Here is a 15,616-nt window from a genome sequence, read left to right as displayed (position 1 = left end):
GCTGCAGGCCTCCCTGTTGCTCCCTGCAAGTTTCCCCCCGAGGCTGAGCCATTTCCTCTGGATGCACCTGGGTTTGCTCTTGCTGACAGGAGACAAAATCTATTTTAAAATCCTGAGGAAGTCACGCTGGGAAGGAAGATGCCTGCGATTTCCTGGTCCCTTATATTTGTGTCAGAATTGAGGCCGTGGAAAACAGGCCTTGATCCTGCCTGTGAGCTGGACCAAGAGAGCCACAGGCCCCGGCAACCCAATTTTCAGGTTTTAGAAATAGCAAGAGGGAGGACATACCACCACCCCCTCTACACACACACACACACACACACACACACACGTACGTAATTATCTACTAATGAGGGAAGTGCTGTGAGAGAGACCAGTACATATATATTTATAACATAGCAACAGTTTCACATGAACGAGAGAAGTGAAACTAGGACAGATATTAATTAATTATGGAGAAACAGAGAGCTGGCTTTGGCTCGCTTAGTTCTGTTCCTCGGCTCCTGTTGGGATTAGCTGTAGAGATTCTTGCTCTGCTGCTTGATTTACAGTGTTGTTTTTAAACAGTCATTCAGAAGAAACAGGACATCCGCTCATCTCTCTCCATAACTGCCCAGTCCTCAAGAGTACACTGTACCAGCACACAAAGCCCACTGAAACGAGAGGCATTTGAGCCTCTTGGGATCACTTATTCAGGCAATACATGAGATTTCATCCAGCTCCCCATTACTTTCAATTTGCCTTCTCCCCACCAACAAAAGCTTAGCCACTCCTGGCTTTCCAGTGTCTTTGTATTTGCTTGCCTGACAAGGTTCTTAGTGGGCAATTGCCCTGCTTTGGCCACTCACCTTTTCATGGGGCATCTTCATGTCATCAACCAGTCATTGCTCTCGTTTTCTTCTGTTTCAGCGGAGGGCCCCCCCAGATGCTTTACTTATACAATTAGGAGAAAATGATCTAACTTACCGGAAGGCAGTCAACTTGATGTGGCACATCTTTGGTGACTTTGAGGAGCTTAAGGCCTTTTACTCAAACATCACCATTATTTGGGCCTCGCTGATGGAAAGGCGGGTTTGGAGAGATTGCAGGTGCCCGATAGCCATAAATAGGGCTAGGAAAGCCTCGGATCGGGCGGTGGTGCGTAGAGTGGCAGCCCTGGGTGGAAGGGTCATTGACCACCCGGGCATACGTTTCAACTGTGAGGCCCTCTACCGGTTTGATGGCGTGCATCTTTCGGATGCGGGAAATGATATTTGGCTGACTGACATAGCAAAGGGGATAAGAGATTGGTTTCAGGAATGAGAGTATTGGTGGCGAGCGATTGCTCGTGTGGCGGTTAGGCATTGGTAAGAAGGGGATTAGAGGATGTGGGGGGGGGAGGAATGCCATACCTCCCCCCAGAGAATGAAGGGTGGTCCGATAAAGGACTCCGGGGGGCGTGGCCCTGTCCGAAGCCTATGGAGGTGTGGGCCTAAGGCACGCCCCCCGAGCCGTGACCCCGGGGAGCTCCTAGTTGACGTGCCTCAGCAGGAGACTCCCCCTCTATGGTGTTAACCCTTCCCCGTGTCTCCAGCAAATAGGCTGGAGCCGGATAGTCGATAGGACCAATGCCTAAGCCAATGCCTCTCATTCCTGAATTCAATAAAGTTGTGGCCTAATTCGCCCATTTAACCTTAAATTCTGGTGTCTGGTGTCTTTATTTATCCTTGGTGGGGGATGGGAACTCGCGACGCAACAGGCTTTTTAAAAAAAAAAACCTTACCAGAATAGAGGCTGGCTTTTTGATGCCAATGGCCTTGCGTGGAGGCTGCAATAAACTTGCATGCACTAGAAGTGGCAATCTTACGATAAACTGCCATCTGGAAGCATCTCAACTTTCCTTTAGAGTGGAAGGGAAGCACAATCTCTACTTGCCTAGGAAGCCTTGGTGCTACTCTTCTGCCAGGGGCAGGTGAAGGCATTGCCAGCCAACATACCACTTTTCTAGTTGGCATCATTTAATCAACCCCTTCATTTTTATTCCGTCTCCTAAATACAATGGTAGCTTGGTTTCCATGGCTTGGGTGCGCTGCAGACCAGGCCCTGCGGTAAGTGCTGCCCCCCACAATGTGACGCCCAGTGTGCCCCGCAGCTATGCGTCTGAACGCAACAGAATGACGTGGGGTCACACGTTTTTGCCATTTTGTCACCCCGCTCAGTGATGACACCCAGGATGACCCACACCCACCGCACATCCCTTCCTATGCCACTGGTACAACTGTAGTGGCCAATACACTTTTCTGTCTGTACATACAATTGTGCAATACCACCTAAATGTTTTTAAAGAGCAGTGATGTCTCCATTTATTTGCTGGGGGGTGGGAGAAAAAAACACTCCAAAAACAGCCAGCCAAGGGCAAAAGCCCACCCCATCTCCAGCAAAGGTCCTATTGCACCAGGGTCCTGGGTGGGAATGGGTTTTGCCACTTAGTTTGGGAGATGAACCTTTCTTTCATCCCATGCAGATCAATGGAGAAACCAGTGTCTATTGGCTTACCCATGGGTGGGAGAGAGGACGATGCTACCCCCCCCCCAAAAAAAAGAGCAACAGAGTTTTCCAAGGAGATGGCCCCACTTTAGCCCTTTATGTATTACTTTTTAAAAGGTGGTGCTTTTCTTCCATGCAGTGCAATGGAGACACTGAATTTTCCATTCAGTGCTCCTACCTTAAAACTAAACTGCTTATTTGTAAATTTTCTGTTGTTTTCCCGTCATATAGCTACGATGAAACTATACAAGGTTGTGGATTTGATGGAAGAGGGTCTGTATGCAGAGCTCGAATCTAGGGTGCCTGCTTAGATGAACAAATGGGCTCCCTAAGGGTGTTCGCACAAGTGCACCTCAAACACTGATGGGGAAGCCAGGGCTCCAGAGTCTGGTGGTCACACTCCTAACCAACACTGTGCCAGCAGGGATCCTGAATCAATCAGGATCTCCACTGTGTGGAGCGCTACACATGCAGGAATTGGGGTGCAGAATACTTTTCATGTGCATGGGTGATGGTGTTTTGTTTGGAAGGCTAGCCTCCCCGTGTCTCCCTCCGGTTTTCTGAACATGTGAGGGGGGTTTTCTGAACTGACTTTCCCAAAGCAGACTTATCATTATCATGAACAGATCAATCAATCAATCAAATTGATCAATCAAATATTGGATATTTGATATTTTGGGCTCCTGTTCTGGAAATATAATGACATATAATGAGCCCACTGTATTGCCTAATTAAATAAAAGGGACACAGGGAGCAAATAACTTTTTTTATTAAAACTTTTGAGCAAAATAATTATTATATCCCCTCTCCAGAAAAAAAACACCAAATATTCTATCAATTATAATTTTTACACTTCTGAAATATAACTTAAGCACTGTGAATTACTTTTTTTTCTTTTTACTTATGAAATAAAACAAAAACTACAATAAAAAGTAGGTTGGCAGTCTGCAGCAGACAAAATTACCCCTCCATGCTGGGAAGCATCCTATTGCTTTGCTTTTCCCTGAGCACCCCTAGAAAACACAGCCTTCTAAGTTCTGCCCCCTTTGGGAAAGGGTGACCAAGGCGCCAGCAAGCAAATGTGATGCTGTGATGGTATAACACCTGCTCTACATCAAACCCCCCATTCAGGCGACTAGATTTCAAGTGGAGAGGGCTGAGTCTTGCTATGTGCCGCTGCAGGCATCAAAAGAAACCCACCAAGATGACTCAGTTCTGATCACCTGTCCCTACAGGGGGAAGATGGAAGATTTCTGTAGGACCAGGCCAGGTTAAGCCACCAGTTGGTGCCTACATGCCTAAAACACTAAAACGTCTCTACAGGCATTCTTCTCTGAGTATGAAGACAAGCAGTGTCAAACATCTGGCATAGGGTTGTGGCTGGTCAGTTGGAGAGGGCAGGACAAGGTCAGAAGAACTGACTAGAGAGGAAGAGGCGGGCCTAGAGTTCTTCTGACCTTGCCCTGCCCTCTCCAACTGGCCAACCACAACCCTATGCCAGATGTTTGATGCTGCTTATCTCAGAAAAGAAAGCCTGTGGAGACATTTTAAGCCTTTTGATACCTTTTGTACAGGGCAGCTCAAGAGAGGAGAGAAACCAGAGAACAGTGGGGTCCAACAAACGGCCCTCGAAGCCTTTTGTATCCCTCAGCAACATTTGATGCTTAGTTGGCACTGGGAAGGCAGCACGAGGGCTGGGACATTAAATTGTGACCTTGCTTCCCATCACCCACGCTCGACAAGGAAGTGGAGCCCGCGGGTTCCATTTTGAATTACCCTTTCTACCCAATGGCATGGTCCTCCCCACCCTGCCTGCAGGTGTGGGAGCCAACACAGCAGCAACTCTCATCTTTGTTCAAAACTATGGTGCATGCTCAGCAGAAAGCTCTGTAGTTCTGATTTTGAGAAAGGCAGGTGGCAGATTCAAAATGAGATGTCCTGTACTATGGTATAAAAAGGCTTAAAAGAAGTTGTAAAACAGCCCTAGAAGGGGGCAAGGCAGAAGTGATTACATTATTTGTCTCCTCGTCTCATGCCCGTGAAAAGTAAAATCAAAGACTGCAAAGTGACTCAGTGTTTAATTCCTCTGCCATGTGTGTCTTTCTCCTGCCACAGGCTTTAGTCCTAGCCTGGGCTCTAGCTCTGGCGGCTGTTCCCCTCCGTGAAAGTTTCATCTGGAGTATCTCCATTGGGGGCTTCTGCTTCTCCGTCTTTATCCTTCTTTAGCTTCTTGTTTTGCTTGCTTGAACCCAGAGCATCTTCCTTTGTCAACTCCGAGGCTAGCAATGAAGTGACGGCACAGCCAACTTTTCTGTTTGCTGAGGTGGGTAGAGAGACGAGGGGAGGGAGAGAGACAAAGTTAAAACTCCCAAAGGAAGTCCAAAGCAGAAGAACAAGCGGCTGCACTTTGGTAGGTGTTGCTCCGAAGAAAAGGAGACATGAAGCACTGAAATTTACCACCCAACCTCTCCACATAATCCTTTCAATCAACCCCAACAGTAAGGATGTGGGCAACGTAACACCAGTGCAGGCATTTCCAGAAGGGCAGCTGTTTCCACTCTGTTTCAGCAAAACCACCTTAAAAATTAACAAAGTTATTACAGCAGAAGCCTTTTGGGGACTGCAGCTCACTTCATCAGACGTCTGCTATCCTCAGCTACAAGGATATTTATGTATTGGGGCACGGGAAGGCGTTGAAACAGTGAGGTCAGAGTGGAATGAAATGCAGAAAGTTCCCAGTCAGTGATAATTATTTAATTAACAGTGCTAATTCACTAAACAGTAGTTGTTGAAGGCACAGACAACAACTGTAGGCTGAAAAAAATAAGACTGTAGACCAGGGGTCCTCAAGCTACAGCCCACAGGCCACATCCAGCCAGCCAGGGTCCTGAACCCGGCCCGGCCAGGTTTGTTGGGTCAGATTTCACGTGGTTTGAGGAGACAGCAGACCCATACTTCCCACTGAAATACTTATAAGTTTATGTTGATTAAAATCATTCATTTTAAATATTGTATGGTTTTTCCTGTTTTTTTTGTGCCCTACAAATAAAATATGTGCAGTGTGCATAGGAATTCGTTCATATTTTTTTCAAACTATAGTCCGGCCCCCAACAATGTCTGAGGGACAGTGAACTGGCCCCCTGTTTAAAAAGTTTGAGGACCCCTGCTGTAGATCTTCCCCAAGTAGGTTGCCTGCACTTGGATATAAAGGTTTATCACCACTCGACTGCTTCCATTGGTAGAAACGGCACGGCTGCAGGTGCCTGTTCTGCATCTAAATGAACTTGATTGTTTAGTGTGGCAGCACCTGCACTTGGGAACTCCCTGCCTGGGGAGATCAAGCAGGTGTCTCCACTGTACTCTTTCCAACGCCAGCTGAAAACATTCTTGTACCTCAAAACTCTAAAACTATGTCTATTCAAGCACCTTGATGTTTTGGAATTATTGGCCTGGAAAATGAGTAAGAACTGACCCAATCTTCACAAAAACCAAGACTTCTGGCTTTGCGGACTGGAGAAAGGGCTGTAGTGAATGACACCATTTTGTCTTGTTTTATTTACAAGGGCTTACATACCGCATTTTTCGCCCCATAGGACGCACCGGCCCATAGGACGCACCTAGTTTTTGGGGGGGGAAATCAAGGAAAAAATTTTGATTTCCCCCCCAGCCTGCAGAGGCTTTGCACAGCCATCCCCAAACTAGAAGAGGGAGATGGAGCGCTCCGTCTCCCTCTTCTGCCTTCGGGGACAGCCTCCCTAGCCTCCGTGGGGCAGCAGCTTGCCCCGCTGTCCCCCGAGATTGTGGGGCTGGCGGTGGGGAGAAGCTTGCTTGCTTCTCCCCACCACCAGCCTCCAAACCACGTCGGGGAATAGCGGGATGGTGGCGCTCCGCCTCCCCGCTGTCCCCCGAGCTTGTGGGGCTGGCGGTGGGGAGAAGCTTGCTTGCTTCTCCCCACCGCCAGCCTCCAAACCAGGTCGGGGAATAGCGGGATGGCGGCGCTCCGCCTCCCCGCTGTCCCCCAAGCTTGTGGGGCTGGCGGTGGGAAGAAGCAAGCAAGCTTCTCCCCACGCCAGCCTCCAAACCAGGTCGGGGAATAGCGGGATCGCGGCACTCCGCCTCCCCGCTGTCCCCCGAGCTTGTGGGGCTGGCGGTGGGGAGAAGCTTGCTTGCTTTTCCCCACCGCCAGCCTCCAAACCAGGTCAGGGAATAGCGGGATCGCGGCACTCCGCCTCCCCGCTGTCCCCTGAGCTTGTGGGGCTGGCGGTGGGGAGAAGCTTGCTTGCTTTTCCCCACCGCCAGCCTCCAAACCAGGTCAGGGAATAGCAGGATGGCGGCGCTCCGCCTCCCCGCTGTCCCCCGAGCTTGTGGGGCTGCCTGATATCTGCTCGAAGCCCAGGGTGCGCTCCGGAGCGCGCCCCATGCTTCGTGCTGCAGGCTGCCGCCTGCAAGCCTTGCGAGCCTGGTGGGCACTCCCGCGGGCTCCCAAGGCTTGCGGATAGCTTCCTGAAGCCTGGAGAGCGAGAGGGGTCAGTGCGCACCGACGCCTCTCGCTCTCCAGGCTTCAGCGAAAGCCTGCATTCGCCCCATAGGACGCATACACATTTCCCCTTCATTTTTGGAGGGGAAAAAGTGCGTCCTATAGGGCGAAAAATACGGTAGCTGAAAAAGGGATACAGCAAACTGATTCTGCAAAAGTGGTTCTCAGAGAAAAACAGCTCAAGAGTGTTTTCTGAGATGAAGCCTTTCTGCCAATGACTGTCTTCTGAAGAGACAAAACACTTGTGTATACACACAGTTCTGTGCAACCCAAACCACCTGGTAGGACTGTCTCCTAGAACATGCTACTTCTAGGGGCACAATACCTGTTTCAGAAGAGACACTCCTGAGACACAGGTTTTGGCACAGACTGTGTAGAGAAGTGGATGTCTTTCAAGCTATAAATATGGATAGCTTCTAGCTCATATCATCACATTTCAACTGCCTGATAATGTCAGTACACTCTTGCCCTGTAGGTTATTGCCTCTTGTCTGGATTTTTGGTATCTGTTGCCATGCAGGCTGACCCCTAAGAGGCTTTGGTCAACGAAATCAAACCCTCTTCCCTCTGCTCCACCTGCAGTTCCTGACAAGGACAATTAACAGAGAATGCCCCATGCCTGAACCTATTACAGTCACAAAAAAGCAATACTGCCTTCCTGCTGCAAAGAAAGGTATGGGCACCCCAGGTTTTGGGTATGATACCAAAGCAGCTGTTAAGCTGTGAAGATACCTCTTGAAACTGGAGATCATACAGATCACAAACCCTAAGCATCGTGAGGGACAGTGGCTAGAGGTTCAGTCATAGAGAAGGTTAAGGAGGATCTGGGAAGCTGGAGGGGTCACTTTTGGCCTGCCAAGACAGGCAAACAAACATTCAACACAGAGATCATAACTTGTGCAACATGCACATACATTATGGCACTGTACCACATGAGTGTGCCCATAAACCTGATCACAAACAGAAGTCTAGAGAAAACTCCAGGGTTTGGGAAGAAGAATGCAGAAGCAAAGACAACCATGGGAGAACCAAGTGGCAGCTCTGGTTGCTGACCTGAGATGCTGCAGTTCCATGGAGAGTTCAGTTCACCAGACACAGAAAGAAAGGGCACACTTCTGGTGTCACATCTAGAGCAAACACCTGAACATCATGCAAAGGGAACATGCAACTGGCAGAAGAATGACAATTCTAAAGGCAAAGAAAATGCTCCTTGTCATCTGCTTGTGCCTGCCTACCAAGTTGTACTAGGACTATCCTTGAAGGGCAAACCCTGAGAAATGCTTCCTATAGTCGTAGAGCTTGTAGAGCTCAGGGTTGTAAATATACGAAGCAATAAAGACAAAAAGGAATACGTAGAGGTGTCAGCCAGTTGCATTGCCTGGATGATGGATCACTGCAGTACTGGAGTTGGGAACACTGCACATGCCGACAAGGAGGGAGGAGGGTGAGGAGAAAGACAGCAAGGAAACAGCCTCGGAAGGAGCCAGGAGAACCAGGAAGGTTGTCCTGGGCAGGGCAGACCCATGCTCCAAGACAGAAGTGAGGAAGGATCCACACTTCAAAGGAACCAACTATAGTGAGTCACATGTACTCAAGGTGACTCATTCGGAAGCCCAAAGACAATCAGTTCTGGGCAGACTGCTGAACCCAGCATGGGAGGCTGCCTGAACGCCAATCTCCTCTTCCAAACTTCCTGCCTGCAGCACACGAGGACATCACACACAAATGGAGGGGAGTGGGAGGAAAGAACATCCACATGCCCATGGGTTACCCGCTCAGGTGTGTGTTCCTCCACCTCACAAAGGGACAGGACAGAGTTTGCTGCGAGGAAATAAAAAAGCGCCCATCAGGTTACCTGTTCAGGATGCTCCAAAGCTCTGACTGCCTTCCCCACAAGAGAACAGAGGCAACAGGAAACCCCTCTGCACAATTCCAGTGTACCTGGGCTCTGTATCTATTTACAGGGGGCTTATGACCCATAAGATACTGCAAGAGACAGGGCCTTGCGTACGTTTGATCTGTTCAGGTTTTCACAGCTGACTGGTCCCTAATTCTTCCATCAATATGAGGAGCAGGGGGACAGCCAGAGACCCATAATTCAAAAGCATGAGCTTGTGCCATACTGACTGCCAAAGCATGTGAACAAAGCAGGTGATAAAGTCATTTCCCCCCTGCAACAAAGTCAGCATAGAACCATTACATAGTGCTTTATTTCTCAGAGGTTACAAATTCATACCCAAGCTGTACCACTTCAGACTGCAGGGCACAGGGGCTTATATGAACAAATGCTCTTCTCCCTAACATGCCAGGTTTCTATGTGAAGGGATTCCTCCCCTTTGTATGGAGCACTCCATCTTGGGAGTGCTCACCTACAACCTTAAGTGCTATTACAGACCAGATTCACCACCTGTCTTAGAAATAACTAGGTCTAAAACATGTGGATGGAGCTTCTGGTGTTATGGTTTTTATTTCAGATGGAGACTAAACCAAAGGAGCTGGATCAAGGAAGTGGAATGACCTCATTATCTGAACTCCATCACCACAACAGCAGATGGTCTGCATGATGTCAGGGCTGTGGACATCAATGACAAGATGAGTAATCAAAATCAGAGGGGCTGTCTGAATCAGGCTGAAACCATGACTGTAGGACTATCACTGAGGCAAGCTGCATGGGGACAGACACAAGGCTATTGTGCATTCCCCTCCCTGCAGACGGCAGCAACTGGCAGGCCTTTCTTAATGAACTAGCAGGAACAATATCCCTGCTGACTTATCCCACAATAACTACTTAAGCTATTCAGTGGAGCCCACAAAGGGCTATTCGCTTTTTCATTCCTTCGCATCCTAGCATGAATATGCCAGTGGCACTGAATAGCGACAGCTGCTTGTCAGCGAAAGCAAAGTCAAAGATCAGAGCCAATTGTGTTGATAAGCAGATACTCTGTTGCAGTGATAGGATGTAGCATCCCTCCCTGCCCCCAAATCTTTATGAGGAGGGGCTGTCTCAATTTCTCTTTGGGGGCACATAATGTTAGCAGTAGATGATTCCAGTGAAAGAGTAGCAAAACCCTTTGGAGAGATCAGCAGTACATCTCTGCTCTACCTTATTTAGGTGGTTCCCATTAATTTCATAGCTCTGAGCATACACGAACCTGGAAATCAAGTTTCACCACTGGGCTGAAGCAGAAAAGAGTAGCAGCTTTGGAGAAATCAGAATCAGTTTGGGGTTACTTCTATACATCTTTGTCACTACAGGCCCAAGGGACCTCTGCACCTAGAAGTGCCTTTTGCCAGGTTGAAATTGGCTGAGAGGAAGAAGCAACACAGGGAAGAGGCCAGAAGAGACTGCCAGCTGGCCTGGGCATCTGATGCTACAACCACCATTTATCTGCACAGACTCTTCATCCTAACTGGCGTGGGTGGTTACCTTCCATCTTTCCTAGCTCCCCCTCCTGCCAGGTTGACTCTTAATCCTAATCAGTGGCAGCTGGAGAAGCCTAAGGTCCCCAAACTGTCCAGACTGGCCATCTATATCTCTGCAGTAAGGGCCCCCAGGGCTGGCAGTTAGAGGAGCCAGCGGAGCAGGGCCAATGTGTGCACAGGGGTGGAGGGCAGCATGTTCCAGTTGTCCCTCCACGGCTCACCTGGGTAAGCTGTCACACTGTCTTTTGCACTGCCACCTGTAGCATGAGAACATTTCTCCATTTTTATTATTTGTACAGACAGAAATATGTGGCACATCTGCAGAATGGAGCAACACAGAAACTGGCTGGAATTTCAAGTAATACTCAGCAGTGAATGAACAGTGGCTCCATTCAGACATCACACCAACCCAAATTTAAGCTTTTTAAATGGCAGACTGGTATATTGTAACAATTGAACCAGTACTGCATGGATCTTCAACCCTTGCTCTGTTCAACACATGGGCCCCTCTTAAAGGTTGGTTGCTGCTGAGAGATCATCCCCTGCCTGCTGACTTAGCTCTCTCCTTAAGACTGCTGAAAAGGTGCAGAGCAACTTGAGCCCAACCCTAACCCTAAAAAGCCCTTAAAGGTAAAGGACCCCTGACAGTCAAGTCCAGTCACAGACGACTCTGGGGTTGCGGCGCTCATCTCGCTTTACAGGCCAAGGGAGCTGGCGTTTGTCCGAAGACAGTTTTTCCGGGTTATGTGGCCAGCATGACTAAGCTGCTTCTGGTGCAACGGAACACCGAAACCAGAGCAGTGCACAGAAACGCCATTTACCTTCCCGCTGGAGCAGTACCTATTTATCTACTTGCACTGTGTGTGTGTGTGTGTGTGTGTGTGTGTGTGTGTGTGCTTTCAAACTGCTAGGTTGGCAGGAGCTGGGACCGAACAACAGGAGCTCACCCCGTCGCAGGGTCTCAAACTGCTGACCTTTCAATCGGCAAGCCCAAGGCTCGGTGGTTTAGACCACAGCGCCACCCGCCTTAAAACACTCTAATAAAGTGATTGTGGCAGGCTTATTGCAGCTGCTCCTCCCAAGGCTCAGCACAGGCCAGCAGCTAAACCAAGGTTTGACATGGCATGTTGTCCAAACCAGGGATCATAGTGAAGGTTCCCCAACTGCAACCACAGTTTCTAACTACAGGATAAACCTTGAATACAGATGACTACTTTGGCTTACTGTGGCATGTGAAACAGGCCAAACTCTGCCCTACCTATTCAAAAGACCAGCTCATTCAACGTTTCCCTGCCTTAGGATTCTTTTCCTTTCCTCCCTGCCATAATGCAAAGGCAGATCATTGTGAAGACTCTCTTGCTCTGCAAAGCACAATCTACATCCAACTTGATCCCACTGGCCCAAAAGGTGACAAAAAAGCTTAAACCTTAGTACTGCAGTTTAAATCTTAGTATTTCAGCTTAATTATCTATGATGCAGCAGGTTGTAACAAAATAAGTCATCTGTTCTGGGTTGCTTTGACTGACTTTCTGCAAGGTATCTACAACTCCTCAGGTGAGTTTGGCTGCATCAAAGTGAAACTGAGGAACGACTGATGCAGAACTATTTCTATTTAGTGCCTAACTCATAGGGTTTTGCAATGTCTGCTTCTTCAGAAAATTACTATTCAAATACATAACCATTTCTAACCTCAGAACGCCATAAGAATTTGAAACTAACATGCTTTAATATATTTAACAAAATTACCTAGCACTTAAATTGATCAGTTTCTAAAGACCTGAATATTATCAAGTTCTTACTTCACATTATTAAATTAAATATAACATTCAAATGATCAGTTAATGGAAAGACATATGTATATTTGTGTGTGTGTGTGTGTGTGTGTGTGTGTGTATCTGTACATATAAAGTATCAGCGAAAGGTCACTTTAATACACACATTGATTACACTTATTTCATGTTTTTCCTGTAAATAAATTCTTCAAAATGTCTACACATACACACACAGACACAGAGAGAAAGTTATTTATCATGAAGGAAGACCTTTCATTCTACAGAAAAAGCATGAACAATCTTGTTATCTTGGGGCATTAAATATAATACTGCACCAAGAGGCTTTGTCTGAATCAGCAAATTGTGGTTTTTCTTGTCAGAAATCATGTGAAAATCAGCCCTTCTGGACATGAGCTCTCCCAGAGGCGTCTTGTAGTAATGAGAGAGACTTAAAAGGAAAAAGTGGTGAAGTCATCCAAACTTTCTTTTTAAATTGTCTGTACTCTGAATGTCAAATTGAACCACAAGAACCAGGGAGTGCATAATAGCTTAAATAGTGTTGGGACTCTTGACTTCATCTTGTAATTACTGCATATTTTAGTCAACTTGAGCTGCTCACTGAACTTGTGATGCTAAATAAGAACTCTTTAACACATTGCCCCATGTTACATGTCCTTTCCTCCATAGGGTCAACCAGCTAAAAGTGCTCCAGATTTTTCTCAGGGCTTATAGAACCCAGGAAGCTGCAAGGTGTACCTTTGGCTTGTAGACCATCTGGCTATTAAGAGGAAGCAACAGTCAGGCAGGGAAAAGGAGTTCAAGACAAATGAACAGTCCTGGCATGGAAACACAGCAAGCATCCTTTTGCCAAACGTTCTTTTCATAGAACATCTTACCACTTCAGGCATAAAGGCATCTATAAGCAGATTAATTACCGAATCATTGCCACAGGTATGCATTCAAGAGCTGTGAAACCCATCAAGTTTGATGGGTGAGTTAGAGAAGTCTAGTCTTTCCCCGAATCTCAAATACCCACTCTGAAGTGAAGAAGCTGGTCTCAATTGTACCCGCTACAAAAATGCTTCATAAGGTTGTAAATAAATACAAACCAACATCCAATACTGAACATTGGTCCAAGGTCACTCACTGAACTTCAAAGATAAGCAAAGGATTTTTTAGCTGCCAGATTGAAGACTAACACTATTTTTAAAAAATCAAATTGGCTCTTACATTGTCAGCAGAATGGCAAAGACAGGAAACTGTGAGCTGCCATTATGCCACAAACATGTGCTTGGTGAGTTAAACTCCTTCTAGGCATGACTGAAGTTTCATCTTTCTTCCATACAATTCGGGTTTGATCAACAAGAGGATCAGAATTCTGGGCCAAACAGAACATACCTTGGCGTGGTCCTCTTTTCCTACGGAAGGCTGCTCCTGATTGCAAGGCCTCCATTAGACTGTCCATAACTCCTGTTTCATCGCCCTCTGCAAAGTGCAAAAAGAAAAAGAAAAAGGAAAAGGTGACTCACAATGCCTTTATATTCTTACAGATGCAAAAGATGACACCATCTACCAAGCCCTCCCACAGTGTGTATCAGGTGAATACCACTTCCCAAGTACAAGGAGTGCATGGGAAGATCACCCACCAGGCTCCCATCAAATAGTGCATGGTGAAATATTTTCTGGCTCAGGGTGCAGGTATTGGGGATTTGATGGAATGTATATTTGAAAGCACTCCCTTGTAAACAAACAAACAAAAAGAACTTTATACATGTGGGAAATTGACATGTCAAGGAGAAAGCCACACTAAAATGCTTCTCAAAGTGATTTCTAACTGACATGGGGAGTAAGTTCTTTTTATAACATGGGGAAATATTAAACTAGGCGCTCACACTATGTAGAGCTGCAATCCCAAAAATTTCTGCTGTACATTAGATTCAGAACCATACCTGCTGGTTTGTGTTAGTGTTAACTTTTACGTTAAAAGGTTGGGGGGGGGGAGATGAGAAAACCCATCAAATGCTCCTCCCCTGCCTTACCTCACTGCTTTAATAACCCACCTCTGATAATCAAAATGAGAATGCAGGAAGAAAATGTGTCAAAGCAGCAAACTCTGAGAAGGTCAGGCTAGGGAAGGGACAGGTTTTTCTTTAGTCACTCATGTGCCCCCCCCCCCCCCAGCTTCTTAACTGAATTGGCAAGCACGGCTGGTTTGGCCCTCAGCAATCATGCTTTCTATTCTACTAATAAGAGGAAATAAATTCCTTCTTTATCAGCACAAAAATGGAGATGAAACTCCCCATCGCAGCTCTCCTCGCTTCATTCCAGCTATTCCATTGCAGGGCTGAGGAATTGGCTCAGGCCTCCCCTGCCCCCGCAGTAGCAAGGCAGGCAGGGATGGAGGAACCTTTTCTCTGGTCACCATTTTAAAGGAAACTAATTCACACACTCAAACAGCACATGATTTGTGATAAAAAAAAATAAAAGCAAAATGCAATAAAATAACAGATTGATCAGTCCATCCATCCCTAAAGACAGGCTTGGGAGGAATCCCTCTGAAAGGCAGCCCCCCCCCCCCGCCCTCTCACACACATGTTGCAGTGGGGGTGGGGGGCTTCCTGGCAGGCTCCCAGCAGCTTTTAATGGGCCCAGCTACTGGGCTATTCTGCTGCCTTGATGTGATTAGCACCCCCAGGGCTTTTGTGCCATCCATTTCCCATTAATCTCCTTTTCGCTGTCAGCAGCTCTCTGGCTACTAAGGAGATTAGCTGGCCTGTCTCAACTGATCGCCTTCCCCTAGCAACAAGGATGCTCCTGGTCCAAAAACCATGTGCCAAGGGAGACCCCTGCATTGTTCCTTTGGCAGAAGCTGCGCGCTGCCATGATCCTCTCTTGCCAGAGGAGCAGCTCAGCCCACCTCACTTAAGCAGTCCAAAGGAGGTGCAGGAAAAAGAACTAAGGGGCTGTGCCTTTGCTTGGTATCCCTTCTCACAGGAAGAAGGGAAACCAGCAACACCTTCTACAGACATTATGAGGGGTGAGAGGAAACATGGCAGAAGCAAAAGCTCTTGCAGCCTTTAAGGTTTTGTGAATGAAAACTCATGATTTGGTGCTGTCTCTGCATTCGGGGAGCTGGTCCCTCTAACACCCTTGCCTGGATACAAAGGCCCTGCAAATATGTCTGCTGAGAAAAGGAGAGCCCAAAGATGACATTATCTGCAGGAGCACAAATGTTTCTAATTCATTTAATTCCACTGTTGTCATCCCCGGCTCCCATCCACAGTGAGCCTGGTGCTGAAAGCGTTAACCACTAATTCACAGGCTGCCCTGCAAATCTTGGTTTCCGTGGCAACAGCTCC

General features: G+C 47.3%; 1 protein-coding gene across 1 annotated transcript in view; it reads right to left on the bottom strand.

The window, feature by feature from the left end:
• Nucleotides 1-3,279: 3,279 nt before the first annotated feature.
• The window catches only part of DIAPH1 (diaphanous related formin 1), a 77,934-nt gene continuing 65,597 nt past the window's right edge, over nt 3,280-15,616 (bottom strand). Inside the window, exons 26-27 of the mRNA XM_081872938.1 lie at nt 13,656-13,742; nt 3,280-4,844 (exon numbers count right to left, since the gene is read on the bottom strand). Of these exons, the coding sequence (XP_081729064.1) occupies nt 4,663-4,844; nt 13,656-13,742 (269 nt within the window). The 3' untranslated portion in view covers nt 3,280-4,662. The remainder of the gene's footprint in view (nt 4,845-13,655; nt 13,743-15,616) is intronic.

This window comes from Podarcis erhardii (genome assembly GCF_964252035.2).
Source record: "Podarcis erhardii genome assembly, chromosome: 8".
Lineage (NCBI taxonomy): Eukaryota > Metazoa > Chordata > Lepidosauria > Squamata > Lacertidae > Podarcis > Podarcis erhardii.
The sequence above is the reverse complement of the archived record's forward strand: the minus strand, read 5'-3'. Positions and strand labels throughout refer to the sequence as shown.